Source organism: Prionailurus viverrinus, chromosome F1, assembly GCF_022837055.1.
Source record: "Prionailurus viverrinus isolate Anna chromosome F1, UM_Priviv_1.0, whole genome shotgun sequence".
In the NCBI taxonomy this organism is placed as follows: domain Eukaryota; kingdom Metazoa; phylum Chordata; class Mammalia; order Carnivora; family Felidae; genus Prionailurus; species Prionailurus viverrinus.
In genome coordinates, this window is record NC_062577.1 from 15,975,598 (window position 1) to 15,995,051 (window position 19,454).

The 19,454-nt window shown below is 41.2% G+C and overlaps 1 protein-coding gene across 3 annotated transcripts in view; it reads left to right on the top strand.

The window, feature by feature from the left end:
• PAPPA2 (pappalysin 2) overlaps positions 1–19,454 on the top strand; it is a 272,063-nt gene that overhangs the window by 99,261 nt on the left and 153,348 nt on the right. For all 3 annotated transcript variants that reach the window (XM_047841337.1, XM_047841339.1, XM_047841338.1), the window contains one exon: positions 2,212–2,357. In XM_047841337.1, coding sequence (XP_047697293.1) covers positions 2,212–2,357 — 146 coding nt within the window. The remainder of the gene's footprint in view (positions 1–2,211; positions 2,358–19,454) is intronic.

Consider the following 19,454-nt stretch of genomic DNA (forward strand, 5'->3'; position numbering starts at 1 on the left):
ATGTGCTGATTTCCATCTACACATATCTCTGTGGAGTGCAAGAGTCAGAGCAACCACACCCAGTTTGCCACCAGCATGACATAAACACTCTCATCTGGAAGAGTAATTTATGGCTTGAGAGAGGATTGGGCAAAAAGAACAAGGGAGATGAGTAGAACCAGCTAATGAGGCTGGTGGAGGAGGAGGCCTCTTGGAGTGTGCTCAAGGGAAATTAGTGCCACTGCTGGGTTGAGGGAGGACAGAAGGATGGCAGCCAAGGCTGGTTAATGGCAGACAGAGAAGCCAGTAACACACAGATAGCCCAAGTAAACCATGCCAGGAGCAGGGGGATTTGGGGAAAGCGAGGGAGGAGAAAAGAGAAAAAAAAACCTGTCAAATTACCAACTCCCAATTTTAATGGGGACTCCGAAATAGAAACAGAGAAAGGGTGTGACTTGTCTTTTTTGGTACCTTGAGCTGTGTGTAGGCTCAGTCTCTGATTCTTTCTAACCTTATTTCCTTCCTTCCCTTCCCTTCCCTTCCCTTCCCTTCCCTTCCCTCTCCCCATTCATGCTCTCTCTGCTCCTTTCTTCTGGCCCTGCTTCTCCATGTTGAAGAATTGTTTGATGTCATCATAGCTCCAAACCATCAATTTGTCAATACAGGAAATTGTCATTATTTTTCATAAAGGAGAAAGGGAAAGAGAATGTGACTAATATCCAGGGAAAAGCAGGCGACAGTCCAAAAAACATTGTGTCTCCAGGAAAGCAGCAGAAGGAATATCCCTCTGATCACATGTGACATCACCTCATGGAATTTGGATGATTTCTTGGGGCTTAGAACTATTTTTCCAAGGTATTATAAGTCAATATGAAAAAGTATTTTTTAAATGTTTTCTCCCAAGTATCTGTGGTTCGAAAGCAAACTCTTTTTTGTTTTTTAGCTTTTATTCCCCTTTTTTTGGTTCTGTTCCAAAGAACACAGAAACAATCTTCTTTGGGATCTCTATTTCTTGGGTACTCCCTGCCAGTATATCCTACATGTGGATTAAATAGATTGCATCAACAGTGTGGTTGGGAGGCAGAACAAGCAAGAGAAGAAGGGTCACGCTGTCCTAACATGAGCTTCTGGATTTCAGCTGGTCTAGCAGAATGGCAGCAATGAAGCATGATCTGTGAAGGAAATTTCCAACTAATGTTGAGGGAGCTGTCTGCCCAGTTCAAGCTGTGATAGGGACATTCCACTTTTTGAGTGGCAGACCATGATCACTACGGGAAGCATCCAGTGGATCCAAAGGGCCACTGAGCTCTGCTTTAGTTGCTTGTCCTTAAAATAGCTCTTCAGTGAGACTGTTGAGTGAGTCTGTTTGCTTATGGTAAGTTTAAAGTTTCACTGATGCGAGGAAGATGAAGGTTTTTGGCTATGTATGAGCTCATAAAGGGACAGCATGCTTGTTTCCCTTTTTTATGGGCCGTACGGCATGTGTTTTTAGTAGACCTTTAATTCTGTGCATAAGTGCAAACATGATATTGCCTAGTGCTTTGAAGGCCACCAGAAAAGATACTTGTTAGGTAGCATAAGGTGGTCGGAGTTGGAGTCGTGTCTACAGATTAAGGGACTAGAAAGAAAAATACATACACAATTAACATTCTTTGCAGTTACTTTATGATATCTTTTCCTACCCATAACTCATCTTTTCTTTTTTCTCTTTTTACTTTATGTTTCCTAGTCACCATTATGTTTTTTTTTTTTAAATAAGGCCCAAAGTCACCATATACTGAAACAGAGATTCAATTGGTCCTCTGATCATAATAACATTCATGCAGTGTGGCAGAAGGAACCAGGAACTGAGAGTTGGAACTTCACCATGGCCTGGGGTTAATCCTCTGGGCAAATAATTAGGACTATCATTAGATTTATCTTGAAAAAATAACCTAGATGTAGAGTGAGAATGGAGTATGACATCAAACACTGAATATTCATATAAATAATATAGTGCTAAAAATACCGTGCTAATAATAAAATAACTCCACGTTATTTATCGTGGAGTAAATCTGCCAAATGTGTGTTAGTGCCTTTTTTTGTGATCTTCATGACAGCCTGGTCTCTGCCCCTCTGCCCCTCCAGAGGGCAATGCTGGCTGGGAGTGTCAGAGTCTGATTCGGTCTGGCTCTGCTGTTTTCTATGTACTGATCCTCAGCGTGACGTGCTCTCCTCTTGTGTGCTGTCCAGGGCATACATGAGTGTGAAGGAGCTGAAGGAGGCACTGCAGCTCAACAGTACTCACTTCCTCAATGTCTACTTTGCCAGCTCCGTGCGGGAAGACCTTGCAGGCGCTGCCACCTGGCCTTGGGACAAGGAAGCCATCAGTCACCTGGGTAAGTGAAGACCAGATATGGCAGAAAACTTAAGGGGGCCCCAAGGGACTATGCGAAGGGAGTTTAAGGAAAAAAGAAATAAAGAGAAAAATACATTCACTCCGTGGATTCGCTGCCTTGGGCTGAGGATGGCTTTTGGGAGAAACTGTCAAAATGTTTAATACAGATAAGAAAGAGGTATTAGAGCAAACAGTGGCAAATACTCAGGATGTTCTAGACAAGTATATGATCTCTAGGTAAATAAGTTGCTGATGTGTAATAAGATCCGTTTTACATCTTGGAGAGCCTCGAGGGGGAAATTAGCAAAGAAGTTGGCTGGACTGTAAAACCTGGTTTGCAGTCATCACTGTGCAGAAAGCCTGGCGTGCTGTGCGTATGGGTCCTCGGGATCCATGGATCCAGGATCGGGGGCCTGAGGATATCCTGGGAAATTCAGGCCGGTGGGACTTGCCTGCTTACCTAGGAAAAGGGTGACACCTTAACACTTGAACCTCTGCATTCTTAGGAAATATAATTCCTGTTACAATGTGTTATCATTGTTATGAAGGAAATCTTACTGATCAGTCAATAAGTCATTAAATCAGTTAATGTGGCTAAAAAGGAATTACTCAATAAAATTTATATGTAGAGTCTTGAGTGGGATTCTACCAAAATTTATTTTAAAACTGCATTACCATAACTGGGAGGAATCTTTCATGTTGGAAAGAGAATGACTGTAGAGACTAGAAACCATTTTATAAATGACTTGAAATAGGTTATGTGAAGTTAATCTTCTTAGTAATCATTTATGAGGCAGAGAGAAATAAATTGAAGGAAGATCACATGATGCCGTAGATGTGAAATCCATGTATGATTGGGTCATTGTGAAGTAGAGTCCAAAACAGGTTGAATTGATAATTAAAGAAAATATGAGCAAGTTGTCAAAGGACAGCTAGTATTGTGGATTGGGGAAGGTGGAAGACGAGAAGTAGGTTAGCAATAGATGAAAAAATATTGTTTGCTGCTCAGGGGGAAACCAGAACGTGAAGATCTCTGGAGTGAATCAGGTCAACATCTAGAAGGGGTACATATCTCAAGCAAAGGAGGAGACAATAAAAAATTAAACATGGGGTGGTCCAAACTGAATGCTGCGTTAGTATGCTGGGTTTCATTGACTCTATGGTATCCGATACAGTTTTAGGGCTCTGCAATCCTTGTACCACTAAATTTTATATGTGCAGCTCAGGGTACACGAGAAATCAGAAACTTGTGGGGTTAGTGCTTTCTACATGAAAGCAAATGTGTCATTCTAGCCTTCATGGTAGGCTAGAAGGTCATATTCCAATAATGCATTTAATAATAGTGAGTTCAGAGGAACACGCAACACTGCAAAAAAGTATCCCCAAGTTAGTGCACACCTGATTTGCCAATGTTTAACGTTTTGGGTGTATATGTGAGAGGGTCCTGACGGCAAGGTTTACCTGGCAGTAGTTTTCATGATTCCCAGATCTATCACTGGGAACTGAATCTATGTGTTTAAAAACCTTTAGAAGTGATCTGTCTGGCCATTATGGAGACAAGTCTTGGACTCCTGATAAGAATCACTGGGCTGGGAGCAGACCACCGAATGTTTTCTAACTTTATTGGAGCTGAGCCATTGACAAGATTCACTTAACTATAAAAATGGATAAAATAAGAAAAAACTTATTTGAAGACACCGGACAGCAGCCGAGACAACAAGGATGAAGGCCCAATCCCAGTGAGAAGAAAATGCATTAAAGTGAGATCTGTATGTAACTCAGTTGTTTTTTTCCATTCAGGGAAATTGCCAAATTCTCAGTGAAAGGAATAGAGGCAGAGCAGAGAGCAGCTAGAGCCTGATGAAATCTCACTACTGGGGAGACAAAAATTGGAGGTCAGGCCTTCTAAGTCATCCGAGACTCCCATAGAAATGGAAATCCCAAAAAAGAGCCTGATGTTCTGCTCAGAATTTTCTTTTAAAATATCTGCTAACTACTAACCCATGCATTCTTAGGGCTAGTGGCCAAGAAAATAAATAGAAAATAACTTCTAAGAGATTGATTAAAAAACCAAACAATGGTTTCAGGAGTCTCATAGTAGAGGGGAGAAAAAATTGGAGCTGAGGCCCTCCCTGTCAAAGAGGAGGGGCCCTGAGAGACAGAAAGAGCCCATATAATACAAAGCTTAAAATCCAGCCTGGAACACTCTTAAATCTCTGTGTGAAAGAAAGTCATTTGCTTATATTTAAATGCCTAGCAAAAGAAAATTGAATATACTCTAGAGGAAGACAGCATCATGAAGAGCTTTTACAAGTTGTTATGCACAGTATCCAGCACTCAATAAAAAATTATCAGTTATGCCAAGAGACAGGACCAAACGATGGTAAATAAGCAATCGTTAATAAATACAGACTCACAGATTACCCAAATACTGGAGTTATCGGATATTGGCTTTAAGATAATTATATTAATACGTTAAAAATGTATTTAAAATGGAGAGTATATTCAGAGAACTGGAATGAATAATAATGAATTAAATGGAAATTTTAGAACAAAAGATATAGATTGAAATTAGGAAATTAATAGGTTTGTGAGTAAGGGAGAGAATAAAAGAACTAGAAAATTGTAGAAAACATTCATACTGAAGCTCAGGGGGAAAAAGTGTTGGAAAAATATAGAAAATAACTTGAGACATGTGAGACCTGATGGAAATTTTCTAATGTAAATTGGAGATCTGGAAGAAAAAGAAAGCTATCGGGTCAAAAAAATACCAAGGAGATAATGGCTGAGACTTTTGTAAAGTGACAGAAGTTATCAAACCACAGATTCAAAACGTTTTACAAACCCCAAGAAGGATGAAATAGAAAGAAAATAACAACTAGATCCATTATAGCAAAAGTACTTACCAACCAAAAACAGAGAAAAAAAAACCCTCAGAAGTAGCTAGAGAAAAAAGGTACATTACTTTAAAAGGAGAAACCGTGAGATTCATATGCTGACTTTTCAACAGATACTATGGGGGTCATCAGAGAGCAGATATAATTTCTTATATCTAAATATAATGGCTAATTATTTACCAAGGGCCATTTATTTACCAAGGGCTATAGCTAAAAGAAAATAACTGTCAACTTAGAATACTGTATTCAGCAAAAATATCTTTTAAAATGAAGAAAAATTTAAAATATATTCAGACAGATAAAAACTGAGATGATTTAATATCAGCAGTAAAATAATACTAGAGAAAACTATGCAAGCAGAAATAAAATGACCCCAGATGGGAAGTAGAGACATATAAAATGGAATGAATGATATTAGAAAGGATACAAATATTAAAAGTAATAATAAAAATGTGTTTTTGGTTTAAAATATGGGTAGAATCAAAAGATAACAACAACCACACAAAAGACAGAAAATAAATGAAGTTAAAGAACTTAAGGTGCTTTCCTTGCCTGTATCTAGAAAAATACTGATTTTAGTAATTTTAGACAGTAATAAGTAAAAAATGCATGTTGTTGCCTTTAGGGTGACCATTAAAAGACAAATAGTCTTTTATAAGTTAAACCAGCAAGACATGAATTGACCCAGAAAAGGCAACAAAGGAGAGAAAATAGGAATAAATAACAGAACAAATAGAAACAAAAAGTAAGATATTGATTAAGACCTAATGTATTAGTAATGTTGAATGCAAATGGAAAAAACATACCATTTTTTTAAATAAGATGTCTGTCCCATGAAATGTTTTGAGATACCCATATGTTTTAATTTTTTAAAAATTTATTGAGCGAGAGAGAGAGGGAGAGAGAGGAAGCACGAGTGGGGGAGGGACAGAGGGAGAGGGAGTCTCTTAAGCAGCCTCCATGCTCAGTGTGGAGCCGACGTGGGACTCGATCTCACGACCATGAGATCACGACCTGAGCAGAAATCAAGAGTAGTATGCTCAACCGACTGAGCCGCCCAGGCCCCTGTAAACATACCACTTTAAAGTAAAAAAATTGTCAGATTGAAAACAAAACCCAACCATGTGGTACTTGTAAGAGACATTTCTTAAACATGAGAACACAAAAAGACTGAAAGTATGAGAATATATATATAATGAAGATACTAGTCCAAAGAAAGTCAGTACAGCTTTCTTATACCAGATAAAGTAAACTTTAAGGTAGTACATATTACCAGAGATAAGTAGGAATACTTTATAATGATGAAAAAGTAAATTCAATTAGAAAATATAACTGTGATAAATTTGTACATCCAATAACACGCCCAAAAATATGTAAAGCAAAATTTGACAAAAAGAAAAAGAAAATAGACAGATCCAAAATCATAGTTGGTGTTTTAAAAACAATTTTCTCAGAAAATAGTAAGTAAATAAATATCTAGTAGAGGTCTAGAATATTTGAAAAATGGTTAATAAATGACTTAGTTAACAAAATTAGGAAAGTGTATTTAAACAGTGAAGAATATACGGTTCTCATGTGTCATGGAAAATTTACCAAGGGCCAAAAAGTAAATTACAGAGAATTGCCATCAGGAAGTCTTTGCTATCTCATATCACTGGAAAGAAGCTAGAAGTCAATAACAAAAACAACAACAACAACAACAACAACAAACTAGAAAGTCTCCAAATATTTGGAAACTATGTAATAAACTTCTAATTACCTCATGGTTCAAATAATAAATTGTAAGGGAAATAGGAACATATTTTAAAATGATTATGACAATAGGGTGTATCAAAACTTGTGGTATATACAAGAAGCTGTAAGTAGAGTGAAATCTGTAGCTTTATATATTAGAAAAGGAAAAATCGAAGCTATCCATCTCAAGAAATGAATAAAGAATAACATATTAAATAAAAAATGAAGACAGAGGAAGTAATAAAAAGAATAATGAAAAAGAGAAGAAATAAAAAGAAAGTAAACATTACTTAGAAAAAAGTTAAGTTTTTTAGGGGAGGGGCCAAGAAAAACTGATCAAAAAAATAAAACACGAGAGAGAAAGAATATATTGCCACTATGAGAAATGAAAGAGGCAATATTTTTATATATGCTACAGACATCAATAGCCAATAGGTATTTTCAGCAAATGACGTTACAGCAATTGGGCATTCATGGGCCAAAAAAAATTGAATTTCAGTATGACTCTCACACCTTGTAAAAAATTAACTCAACATAGATCAGAGATTTAAATATAAAAAACAAACCTATAGAGCTTTTAAAAGAAAACATAAGAGAAAATCTTCAGGGCAGGGCTAGATGAAGAGTGCTTATATATCCATTCAAAGCATGGTCCATAATAATAAAAACTGATAAATTGGACTTAAAACATTTTCTCTGAGAAACACTTTGTTAAGATGAACAAAGAAATGGCAGACTTGGAGGCAATATTTGAAGACCACACATCTCCTAAAAGATCTGTATCTAGGATATATAAAGAATTTCAAAATTCACTAGTAAGATATTCCAGTTAGAAAATGGGCAGAGACATTCAGGGAACCTGGGTGGCTCAGTCAGTTAAGTGTCCAACTCTTGATTTCAGCTCAGGTCATGATCTCATGGTTTGTGGGACTGAGCCCCATGTCAGGCTCTGTGCTGACAGTGGGGTGGGGGTGGGGGCCTGCTTGGAGTTCTCTCTCTTCCTGTCTCTCTGCTCCTCCCTCTCCCTCTCCCTCTCCCTCTCCCTCTCCCTCTCCCTCTCCCTCTCCCTCCCTCTCTCTCTCTCTCTCTCTTTCTCTCTCTCTCTCTCTCTCTCTCATAAAATAAATAAATAAATAAACATGAAAAAAAAAGAAAATGGGCAAAGACATGAACAGACATTTTACCAAGAAAATAAGCACATGGAAAGATGTTCAGAATTATTAGCCATTAGGGAAATGCAAATTAAAACCATAGTGAGGTATCATAACACACTTTTTAGAAGAGCTAAAATAAAGAACAGTGATAATACTAAATGCTGGTGGGGATGCAGAGAAACCAGACCTCTCATACATTGCTGGTGGGAAAGTAAAATGGCACGGCCACTCTGGAGAGTACTTTGGCAATTTCTTATAAAACTAAATCTATACTTACCCCATGATCCAGCAGATGGACTCTTGGACATTGATCCCTGATAAATCAAAACATACGTCCACTCAAAAACCTCTACATCAGTCTTCATGGCACCTTTATTTGTAAGAGCCTAAGAACTGGAGAAGACGTCCTTCCATGCTAACTGCCTGAGCGAAGTGTGGTACGTCCACACAATGGAATACTACCCAGCACTAAAAAGGAACAGAGTGGGGAGGCACCTGGGTGACTCAGTCGGTTAAGCGGCTGACTTTGGCTCAGGTCATGATCTCACGGTTCGTGGGTTCAAGCCCCGTGTCGGGCTCTGTGCTGGCAGCTCGGGCCTGGAGCCTGCTTTGGATCCTGGGTCTCCCTCTCTCTCTGCCCCTCCCCCACTCACGCTCTGTCTCTCTCTCTCTCTCAAAAAATAAAAACGTTTAAAAAAGGAAAAAAGCGTGAATACATACAACAACTTAGATGCATCTCAAGGATCTTATGCTGAATGAAAAAAAATCTCACAAGTTACATGCTGTATGATTTAGGTGGCACTCTCAAAATTCTATGTAGTGGCCTCAAAATGAGGAAATTATAGAAATAACAAGTTAGTGGTTGCCAGGGGCTGGGATGGGGGTGTGGGGAGAGGGACGTAGGATGGGTGTGACATGAAGGATAGCAGGAGAGATTCTTAATGGTGATGGAACGGTTCAGTGTCCTGAATGCGGTGGTAGTTCAAGGTATACGTGTGATAAAATTGAAAAGAACCACAAGGCACACACACACACAAGTGATCGTAACAACTGGTGAAATCTGAGTAAGTTCTGTGACCTCTCTGAGCTCTGCGAAGGCTCACTGAATGAAGGGATGAATGAATAAGTGAGTGAAGGTATGAAATTTAAGTGGTTTCAAGAAGAGATGAAATTGTCTCATGAGTCACTGGCTCATAACGAATTGCAAAAGAAGCTAGACATATTTATATTTTATTCTTAACCCCCTGAGGAATAACTGTTCTCCTAAAACATGTTCCTGAATGTGCTTTTCAAAAGTAGAAGACTAGACTGAACAGCTGAAAGGTCTGGCTCAATAGAAGTTGCTCGCGTTCTTATTTATTTCTGGTTCGGTCATAACTGTGACTGAACAAAGGAACCATATTGACATGACTCAGGGGTAGAGCAGGTGTAGCATAACGTGATAGAGGAAGACATTAGGATTTTCTAAATACGGTCTTTCCAAGACTCAAGATTAAGATTGTCTGTTTGTGTCAACATTCAAGAACCCTGCATTTTGAGGGTCGGCAGATAAGTACACTAGCCTGAGAGTTGTGAAGACTGAATCTAGTTTCTGACTACCAACGCCTTAAGTCGGTATGCACAAAGACCGATGTACTGCATGCTTGTGCTTTTCCATCCACAGCCTTTCTGACTTCTAGCAAAATTTTGTGCTTTTAAGACTGTGGTAACACAGGGTAGAATTCTTTAATAAATAAATAAATGAATGAGATCCCCTTGAGCTCTAACGTTCGGTAGTTTGGACATCTTTAGCCTTAGTACACAGCACTTGAACCGAAAGTGTATCTTCAAAGGCAGGAGACTTAAATTTACGGTAAACCAGCCTTTTTGTAAGCTGGCCATACCGTTCTCGTAATCATTTATTCAAAGAAAAGCTGTCGAATCGGTCTGTGGCAATACTTAGAGTTACAACAATAAAATGAGTTCACCCTGAAGGTTTGCGCTGCGTAACTGCGAGGCAGACATACAAATAACACACTTCCGCTACGGTGGGATGGCACCTAACGTGAGGTCAGGTAGGAACAGGGAGAAGTGCCTAACTGTGCTCAGAGCATCAGGGAAGAACTCCCGGAGGGGTGGAGGCTTGAGAGGACAGTTGAAAGAGGAGCCATAGTTGGCTTGGCAGACCATGAGACCGAATTCCGGGCTAAAGGAGCTGAGGGATACCAAGGTTCAGGCCGTTCAAAACCTGGGCGTGCTGATGAGTGGAATGTACTTGGGATGGCTAGAGCAGTGCCTTCCAAACTTACTTCTGCTCTCTAAAAGCAACATCTAAAAATATAATTAGAAGCTTGAATAGTGGCAAAGAAAATAATTCCTGCCATATCATTTTAAATTATTGACGTTATAAAATAAAATTTAAATGTACTCTCCTAAATGAATCTTTGGTCACATAATGATTTGATAATCACCATCATTCACAAATTCATGGCCATGCACTTTTTTTTTTTAACACTGGCAAGTTATTCATTGTACTTTTTTTCTCTTTGAATTTGTGTTTCCGTTCCATTTCTCCTGTAGAACTTCACACTAACGTAGCATATACATGTTTTTAAAAGTCTTTAGTGAGTCATCTGTTTCTCTGCCAAAAACATATTTTATTTTATTTATTTTTATTATGTTTATTTATTTTTAACAGCGAGAGAGACAGTGCAAGGATGGGGGGTGGGACAGAGAAAGAGAGGGAGACACAGAATCTGAGCAGGCTCGAAGCTCTGAGCTGTCAGCACAGAGCTCGACACGGGGCTTGAACTCACGGAACATGAGATCATGACCTGAGCTGAAGTCAGACGCTTAACCGACGGAGCCACCCAGGAGCCCCCAAAAACATATTTTAGATAAATAAAACAACTCTTTTGTGATAATGTTTCAATTAAACTTTTTATTTTGATATAATTGCATGTCCACATATGTTCTAAAATACGGTACCAAAAGATTCTACGTACCCTTTACCCATTGTCCTCCAGCAGTAACATCAGCAACACTGTAGTGCAGTAACACAAACAGGATATTAACATTGATACTGATCATAAGTTATAAAGTGTCAAAAGATTTCTTCTCAGTGAGTCATCTTTTGAAATGATTACTTGTCCAAAATTGATCAAAACACTGTTTTAAAATGTTGATTAATAACTAGCAAACAAAAAGAGAAATGCCTATTTTAATGAGAAAAATGTGGCTTTTCTTCCTCAAATTAGTTCTTGTCTCTGTGGATGAATAGTAGTTATTGCTACAGGGCAACAAGATTCAGCACCAGTTATACATTGCCTTTTGTTTTCTTTGATAGCTCTGAGTGCTGAGAAACTTGTTAACATAAATAGATGGGAAAAAAAGGAACTCTGTTTGATTGACTGAGTTCATAGTGGTGCCAAGGTAGAAAATACAGGAAGAGAAGGAGCACATGGGGAGCTGGTTTGGTTTGGATATGTTGAGTTTGGGGTCTCTGCAATCTGACTATGAAGGGACTTTCACAGAAGCAAGAGGAGGAGCTGGATTCAGGGCTATACCAGCTACCTAAAGACAGAGCTTTGAGAAAGTCCCGTGTGGGCCACAGATGCAGCTGCTGCAGAGAAATGAAGTCAGTACAAGTCATTTTGGCCAGGTTAGAGAGGAGAATCTGTCGTTCTCTGGCACAGAAGTTAGACACTTCAGAGTTTTCTGGGCCAGTCATCTTTCTAATTGTTCTAGGTGGTGCCCGTACGGCCAAAGAACACTCTGAAATCCTGATCAGATCACTAGCAACATGCCCCAGTGTCCAGGGGACCCCAGAACTGAGTGGGAGGGAACTTGAACCTGGCTCCTGATGAGGGTTTAAACCTATCGGGTCTTCAGGTCATGTAGAAAAAAGTCTTTGAATAATAGAGTGGGCTATGGCCTCCCTTCGATAAGAACAAATGGAATCTTGACCAAGTCACTTCTCTGAGCCTTCCTTTCCTAAGTATAAAATGGGGATGATAAGCACATGGAAGAGAACCTGGCACATAGTAGGGCCTCAATAACTGTTAGCTCCATTAGTAGCAGCAGCAAGAGTAGTCGATGCTCCGAATACCACGTGTTGGTGATTACCCTTTCTACTTGTGGCCTCAGTCTACCACCTCACCTTCAACCTGGAGATTTTTGGTGCCCAGGAAAGGTATTGGCTCCTCTGGGGCCCAGTGGACTGGAGGAGAGAGCCAGAGCTGGCACAAGGTGATGCAGGGGCGCCTGGGTGGCTCAGTCTGTTAAGCATCTGACTTCGGTTCAGGTCATGATCTCACGGTGAGTTTGAGCCCCGCATTCTGCTCTGTGCTGACAGCTCGGAGCCTGGAGCCTGCTTCAGATTCTGTGTCCCCCTCTCTTTCTCTGTCCCATCCCCCTCTTGCACTCTGTCTGTCTGTCTGTCTGTCTGTCTCTCTCTCTCTTAAAAATATATTACCATTAAAAAAATGTGACAAAACTAAACAATAGCAAAAACCAAGGTCATGCAGATGTGGCAGCTATCTGGGGAAAGGCAAAGTAACAGCACCATGGGGGGCAGGGGAAGGTGAAAGCAGCAGAAACTTGCTCAGAGGTGCGATATCTCTCCCCCAACCAGAACTTAGGAGTCCCCAGGGCAAACCTCATTCACGAGACAGGGCTACATGACGGGAACAAGATGAGGACCGTCCCTAGGAATTATCCACTGGCTGCTATTATAGATAATTGTCAGAAGATGAAATTCAGCAAATGGGGTTATTCTGGGTGCCTTGGGGTTTTGAACATTTGGAGCATTCTTGAATATTGAAGGCTTTAGATAAAATTGACCTAGGATATGAATTTCATGCCCTGAAATTGAGGCGCTCCAAAGGTAGGTTCATGCATTTATAAGTAGGTGGAGTAAACAATCACCTTTTTTGTGACTACTTGAAAGGTCTCCTCTTTTAAAACATGTCCTAGTCATTATTGGACCCTTTGTGTCCAGAACAGTGCCTGACATAGAACAGATGCTCAATAAATGCTAAATTAATAAATGAATTTTAAAAATATCTTCCCCATTCATACTTTGTGGTGCCTAAAATTCTGGTATGAGTGTGTGTGTGTGTGTGTGTGTGTGTGTGTGTGTGTGTGTGTAACACTACCATATCCATAAGCAAGGACAGGATTAACAGACTGTCTCCAGTGCCTGGGTAATGACCTCTTCCAGCTATTATGAATCAGATTACGTTTCTCCCATGGTGTGGGGTTGGCTAAAGACCCCTGAGTGCTTGACACTTGAAAATAGGAGTGGGCTGAGAGACTATAAAAGAGGACAGAAAGTGACATCAGACTGCACAATCTTCACCCTCTGCACATTCTTGTCTTGGTTCAGTCTTTTTTTTAAGTTTATTTTTATTTATTTTGAGAGAGAGATAGAGAGCAAGAGGGGGAGGAGCAGAGAGGGAGGGAGAGAGAGAGAATCCCAATCTGTGCTGATGAGCACAGAGCCTGATGTTGGGCTCAAACTCACAAACTGTGAGATCACGACCGGAGCCAGAATCAAGAGTTGGACGCTTAACTGACTGTGCCACCCAGGTGCCCCTGTCTTGGTTCAGTCTTGCCCAGAACAAGGACTTCCTTCTAAGGAGACCACAGGCTGTAAAACTAAGAAGCCAATACAAGATTTGGAGATGGATGGATTCTGGGCTGGTTTTGTTAAAAGCTTGCTTCTTTTTCTAGCTTCCATGACCTCTTTTTTTTTTTTTAACCTCCCTTTCTTTCTCTCCCTTTGTCTGTCCATCTGCCTCTGTGACTTCTTCCCTTGCCCTGCCCTGAAGTGCTTTTTCCTCCACCCCGAGGCATACTTTGGTAACTTTGTCCCTTGTTGTGGAGAGTGTGTTTGGAGGACTGTGGTTCAGCCAGTAACTGGAAGTAATTATGGAAGCACCTGCAGACTAGCCCTCAACCTGCTTGTTTTATGGCCATATAACCATTCAGCCCTAAAAATTTTACAGAACTGTTTTCAAGTCGTTTCAACTCATGTCCTTTACTCAAACTGCCTGAGTTGTTTTCTTCCTCCTCCTCCTCCTCTTCTTCTTCTTCTTCTTCTTCTTCTTCTTCTTCTTCTTCTTTAATAGAAGTAGCTTTGGGAATCCTTCTCTTTACCATGTGCCACTCTGGCAGTCTTGTGCCAAAGCCGAGAAAAGCCAGTTGGAACTTGGAAATGCAGCATCACCTTGGGACTTGGGCTCTCTACTGCTGAGATTTCATCTTTTAGTCAACAACTGCTCTTTTTTTCTTCCCCTGCACCATCCCCTGGACCACACAACAGCCCTGTCTTATTGTTTTAGCTTGTCCCTTATAATCAAGGCTGAAAGGTCGTCTAAGAATGTATTTGTGCTTCCCTGTCAGTCCATTAAGCAACAGCTGTGCCACATATGGCCACCAGTTGCTACATCCAGGGAGCCCCTTTCATGTTATGTTCTATGCACAAGTTAGTGGTGCTGGCATGGATTGACTTCAAGTCTCAATCTATACATTCATGTATGCAAGAAATGTAACTTTTATTTATTCTTCTATAATTGAACTTAATTTCTATTTTGAGCCCCTACTTAGCTGGGTAGTAGACATTTACTCTTAGTCAATTGAACTTTTTTTTTTTTGCCTGAGGCTGTGTCTGTCTTTAGAGATGGCTTACAAATGCCAAGGTCATAGGGGAAAGAATGCATTTTGTCCTTAATAATTATCAGGTGATGCTGGTCACATGAGATGACTGTTGTTTCCATCACAAGGCCCCACCTTCAGGGGGTCTCTGCGGAGGTTCTCTGTCCCTCTTCCCTCTTAGCCAGTTTTCTCTAGAACTAGGGCACTTGCTCAGGAATCCATTACTGGAATAAGGCAAGATCCCCCTGCTGTCAGATCCATGCACCTATTTTGAATCCTTTTACTGGGGTCTTGAAATATAGAATACAGTCCACTTTATCTGGACCCTCCACCATCTGTACAGTCCCATTATTTCCCTTTTATCTCTTTTCTCCTCCGCTAGTTAAAAAAAAATTGTTCCGGGCTAAGATGGTGGTGATGGCATTGGTAATGTGAGGCAAGGATCAGTACCCTCGTTCACTTACCATGTTGGCTAAACCCTGAATCTCCTCAGGGCCCAAATGGCATGCACTTTGAAAATCTCACAGACAGAAAAGGGCTTCCTTCTTTTTTTTTTTTTTTTTTTTTTTTTTTTTTTTTTTTTGCTTTTCACTCCATCTTCTACCTCCTAGGGAGGTAATGGCTGAATGTAGAAGAGCCTGACCTCTTGAATTGGCTGTGGACTAAGGGACCAGGAGCCACTGGGGTAAACTGTGAGTACTTCCAAAATGTTGCCCTCCATTCACACTGTCGCTTCAAAGTTTCCCTTGAGTGGGCACTCCTGGGTTTTGTCGTCATCTCCTAAGCAGCCTTTCAAAACAAGTGTTGGGGAGGTGAATGAAGTTAGAGTCTGATAGTGTCTCAGAGTAAAGTTTGAAGAACCAAGATATTGTTGAAAATATATATTGTCATGTCTTTCTTCTACTTCCTGTTTCCATGTAGCAAATAAAAGCTGAGAACACAGGGATGCCTGGGTGGCTCAGTCAGTTAAACGTTGGACTTTGACTCAGGTCATGATCTCACAGTTCGTGAGTTCGAGCCCCGTGTGAGGCTCTGTGCTGACAGCTCAGAGCCTGGAGCCTGCTTCGGATTCTATGTCTCCCTCTCTCTCGGCTCCCCGCTGCCCCCCCCCCCCCCCCCCGCCATTTGCGTGTGCACACTCTCTTTCTGTCTCAAAAATAAATAAACATTAAAAACAATTTTTAAAAAAGCTGAGAACACAAAGGGATTCAGTTGTAGGGAAGGAAATCCCATCCCCCTATTCTATCACCATATTTTATCCCTCATTTGAGGAGAAACAAAACTGAGCAGTGGTTTTGAGTATAAGAAATGATAATTATATTCTGTATAACTAGGGAAGTAGGAAGGAATAGATTATTGGAAATGCAGAAAAAAGGTGTCTTGGGTAAATCTGACCTCCCAGCAAGGTCTACGAGTAATTAAAAGGAACAGTCCAATCTGCAAGACTTCCTTTCCATACACAATCACTACTGGACTAATTTTAGGCTATTGCAAAAAATTTTTGAATGTCAGTGTGTTGTGTGTGAATTGAATGGGCACTTGTTTATTCACAACTCTGTCCAAATCTCATCTGTCTCCTGGGTGCCCATGGATGTCAGGACCCGAACAACATGGAAAAAGTGTGAGCAGCCTAGGGGCAGATCAGAGCTCCTCGCGTGGAGAGATGCTTGTCTGCCTTGCCTGGTGATGGCAGTTTTCACTCTGGAAAGCCTGCTCTGTTTGTGGTCAGACGCCATCCCAGTTTCTTGATGAATGAAGATGGTTAGGAGGAAGCCAACAAAAAGTGGGGGCACGTAAGCCTGTGTGGCCAGGCTGCCTTATATAATTACAGTAATATTGACCAATGGTCTAAAATACAGTTGGGGTTACTTTGTTTCAGAAAATCAGCTAAATGCTTATTTATCCACATCACTGTTTTAATCTCCGTAACAACCCTTTGAGTTAAGAACTCTCATATTACCATGAAACAGATCAGGAAATAGCCTGGAGAGCTGTTAAGGAGTATTCCCAAAGATAAGGATCGATACATTTCCAGTGAGTGTCCACGGCCAAAGAAGGAGCCCACGTCACTCCAAAGGCCATCTTGTGTGAGAGGCTTCTGGGAAGTGCTGTGAGGACCCCCGGTACCCACTCAGAGTCTGACCCATGCCAATAATGGAAAGGCAGGAAAGTGTGGGGCACAGATAGGCGCATCAGAAGATGCTGCTGCTTTGTGTGAATATTAACATAGAATAGGAACTGGAAAGTAGCACTTGATAGTATCTTTTTATTATTCCTATTAAGTTGCTCCTGGAAAAGGATTACACGTTTCCCCCAGCAGGTGGGAATTCACGGCTCCTCAGACTCTCCTCTGTCAGACCCAGCTAATAGAGGGCAGGAAGGGCTTGTCATTTGAGGTACTCTGTTTTTATTTATTATTAATCAGGTCTCATTCCTTCTTAATGAAAAGAAGTTCTCCCATTCTTTTTAGATTTTGGGCAGCCAGTCTTTATGTCTCACTCAGGCTTTGGTATGAATGTGTGTGTGTGTGTGTGTGTGTGTGTGTGTGTGTGTGTGTGTGTGTATGTGTGTGATTTTTATCAACACATGAAAGAACTTTTATAAACTAAACCATGAAATAAAGTCTCTCCCCTCCTCCCCAGATGGGTGTATGATGGTATGATTAAAACCTACTCCCTTAATAATTTCACAAGTGTGTTTTAGTTGGGATAAAGGTTGACTAGAAGAAGCGTGTGGGACCCCCTGCACATGGGACGGGAAGGAGAGGGCGTGAGGATGAGCAGGTGGTGAACCTGGATCCCTTGAAGGTCTAGCAGATCTGAGTAGAATGTCTGTGGTTGCTCGTGCCCAGCTTTCTCCTGCCCCTCAGGTTCCCGAGAGGCGGGGAGTCTTAGAACACAGGTTACGAGGCCAAGGGGGTGACAGTCGTGATAACCCAAGTTTTTCTTCACGTGGTATTTATGATTGCCGACACAGTCCTGACTGTTAGCTCTTAGAGGCACGAGATGAGAGGGACTCTAGGTGAGAAACATGGCTAGCCCCCTCATTTTGCAGCTAACCTTGGGAAAGATGAAGGAGCAGAGCCAAGGTCATACACTACTCAGGGTCAGGGCCACCTTCCAAATTTCTTAAGTTCTGGTCCGGCGTGATTTCCTAACCTCAGGCTCTAGCGAGCAGAATTACTCTAAGAGGATCCCGGGCTTTTCCCTCAACATGTATTGGTGCACACAGCACTTACTTCTAAATTAGAATATATAACATTCTACCTGACACACACATAGCAACTGAACTTATTACTGTGCGTTCCATACAATGATTTGGGGGCGAAAGTCTCATCTTTCTGGAGTAAAAAAATAGAACAGTAAAAAAAAAAATAGAACATAAAAGATTTATGTTTTTAATTAAAATTTAAGTGTTTCCTGGTTAGGTCTACACTGTCCTTAATGTGCACTAAGAGTGCTATGGCAGAAAACCCTCACCACTGTCGTTGGTGTGGAGGAGGTTTGCTGAGCGTGGTAAGAACTTGCATTTTTATGCTTCTTCCTCGTCTTACAAATAAGCTGGTTTATTGAAAGGAGAATATTCCTATATTGGGAAATATCTCATTTGAGGTTGAGGCAGAAACTTCTGGAGGATGATGAGACACCCACCAGTATAATGACCACTCTCATCCTCATCCAGTGCTCCCAGAAGCACACTCCCAGCCACCCCTCCTTCCTATTTTTGCCAGCCCTTCTTCCTGTAATCTTATTTCTATTCAGTTATAACCCCTTTCTTCTACCACTGGAGGAGATCCCAAGAGGACTTGAGATGGACTGACCATATGTATGGGTAGAAAGTAACTGTTACTTGAGACTTTTCTTTGTCTTTGGTACTTTGTATGAATTGTACTCTAAGGAATCCAGTATTCCTTACGTCGAAAGGTATTCTACCCCAAACAGGTTCTGTGTTCAAACAAGTTTGGGAAGCAAAGGGTTCAACAAAATTGCTGCAAGGCTTTTCAGAAGCTATAGTTCTTAGGCCAGTCAATCTGCAGGAGGTGGGTGTGGCATGCTTCATTTTTCTCAAGCACACCTAACCATCAGATACGACAGAGGGGCAGAGAGAGAAGGAGACACAGAATCCGAAGCAGGCTCCAGGCTCTGAACTGTCAGCACAGAGCCCAACGTGGGGCTCGAACTCATGGACCATGAGATCATGACCTGAGTGAAGTTGGACACTCAACTGACTGGGCCACCCAGGCGCCCCCTGAGATTGGTTTTTTCTTTATGTTTGTTTATTTTTGAGAGAGAGAAAGACAGAGCGTGAGCAGGGGAGGGGCAGAGAAAGAGGGAGACACAGACTCTGAAGCAGGCTCCAGGCTCTGAGCTGTCTGCACAGAGCCCGACGTGGGGCTCGAACCCATGAACCGTGAGATCATGACCTGAGCCGAAGTCAGACCCTTAACCAACTGAGCCACCCAGGCACTCCCAGATTGGTTTTTTGAATCCAAATCTTGCTTAGAGGTGGGGGAAGGGAAAGGAGGAGGAGGGAAACAGGTTAAGTGTGTGTGTGGGGGGGGAAGGGTTGGGGTGGAGGAAGGCAGAAGAGAGTGATGATACAAACAGCATGGTGCTCTTAGAGCACCTTCGCTGACGTGGATGAAAAAGAGCTGAGAGGGGCCCCCCGGGTGGCTCA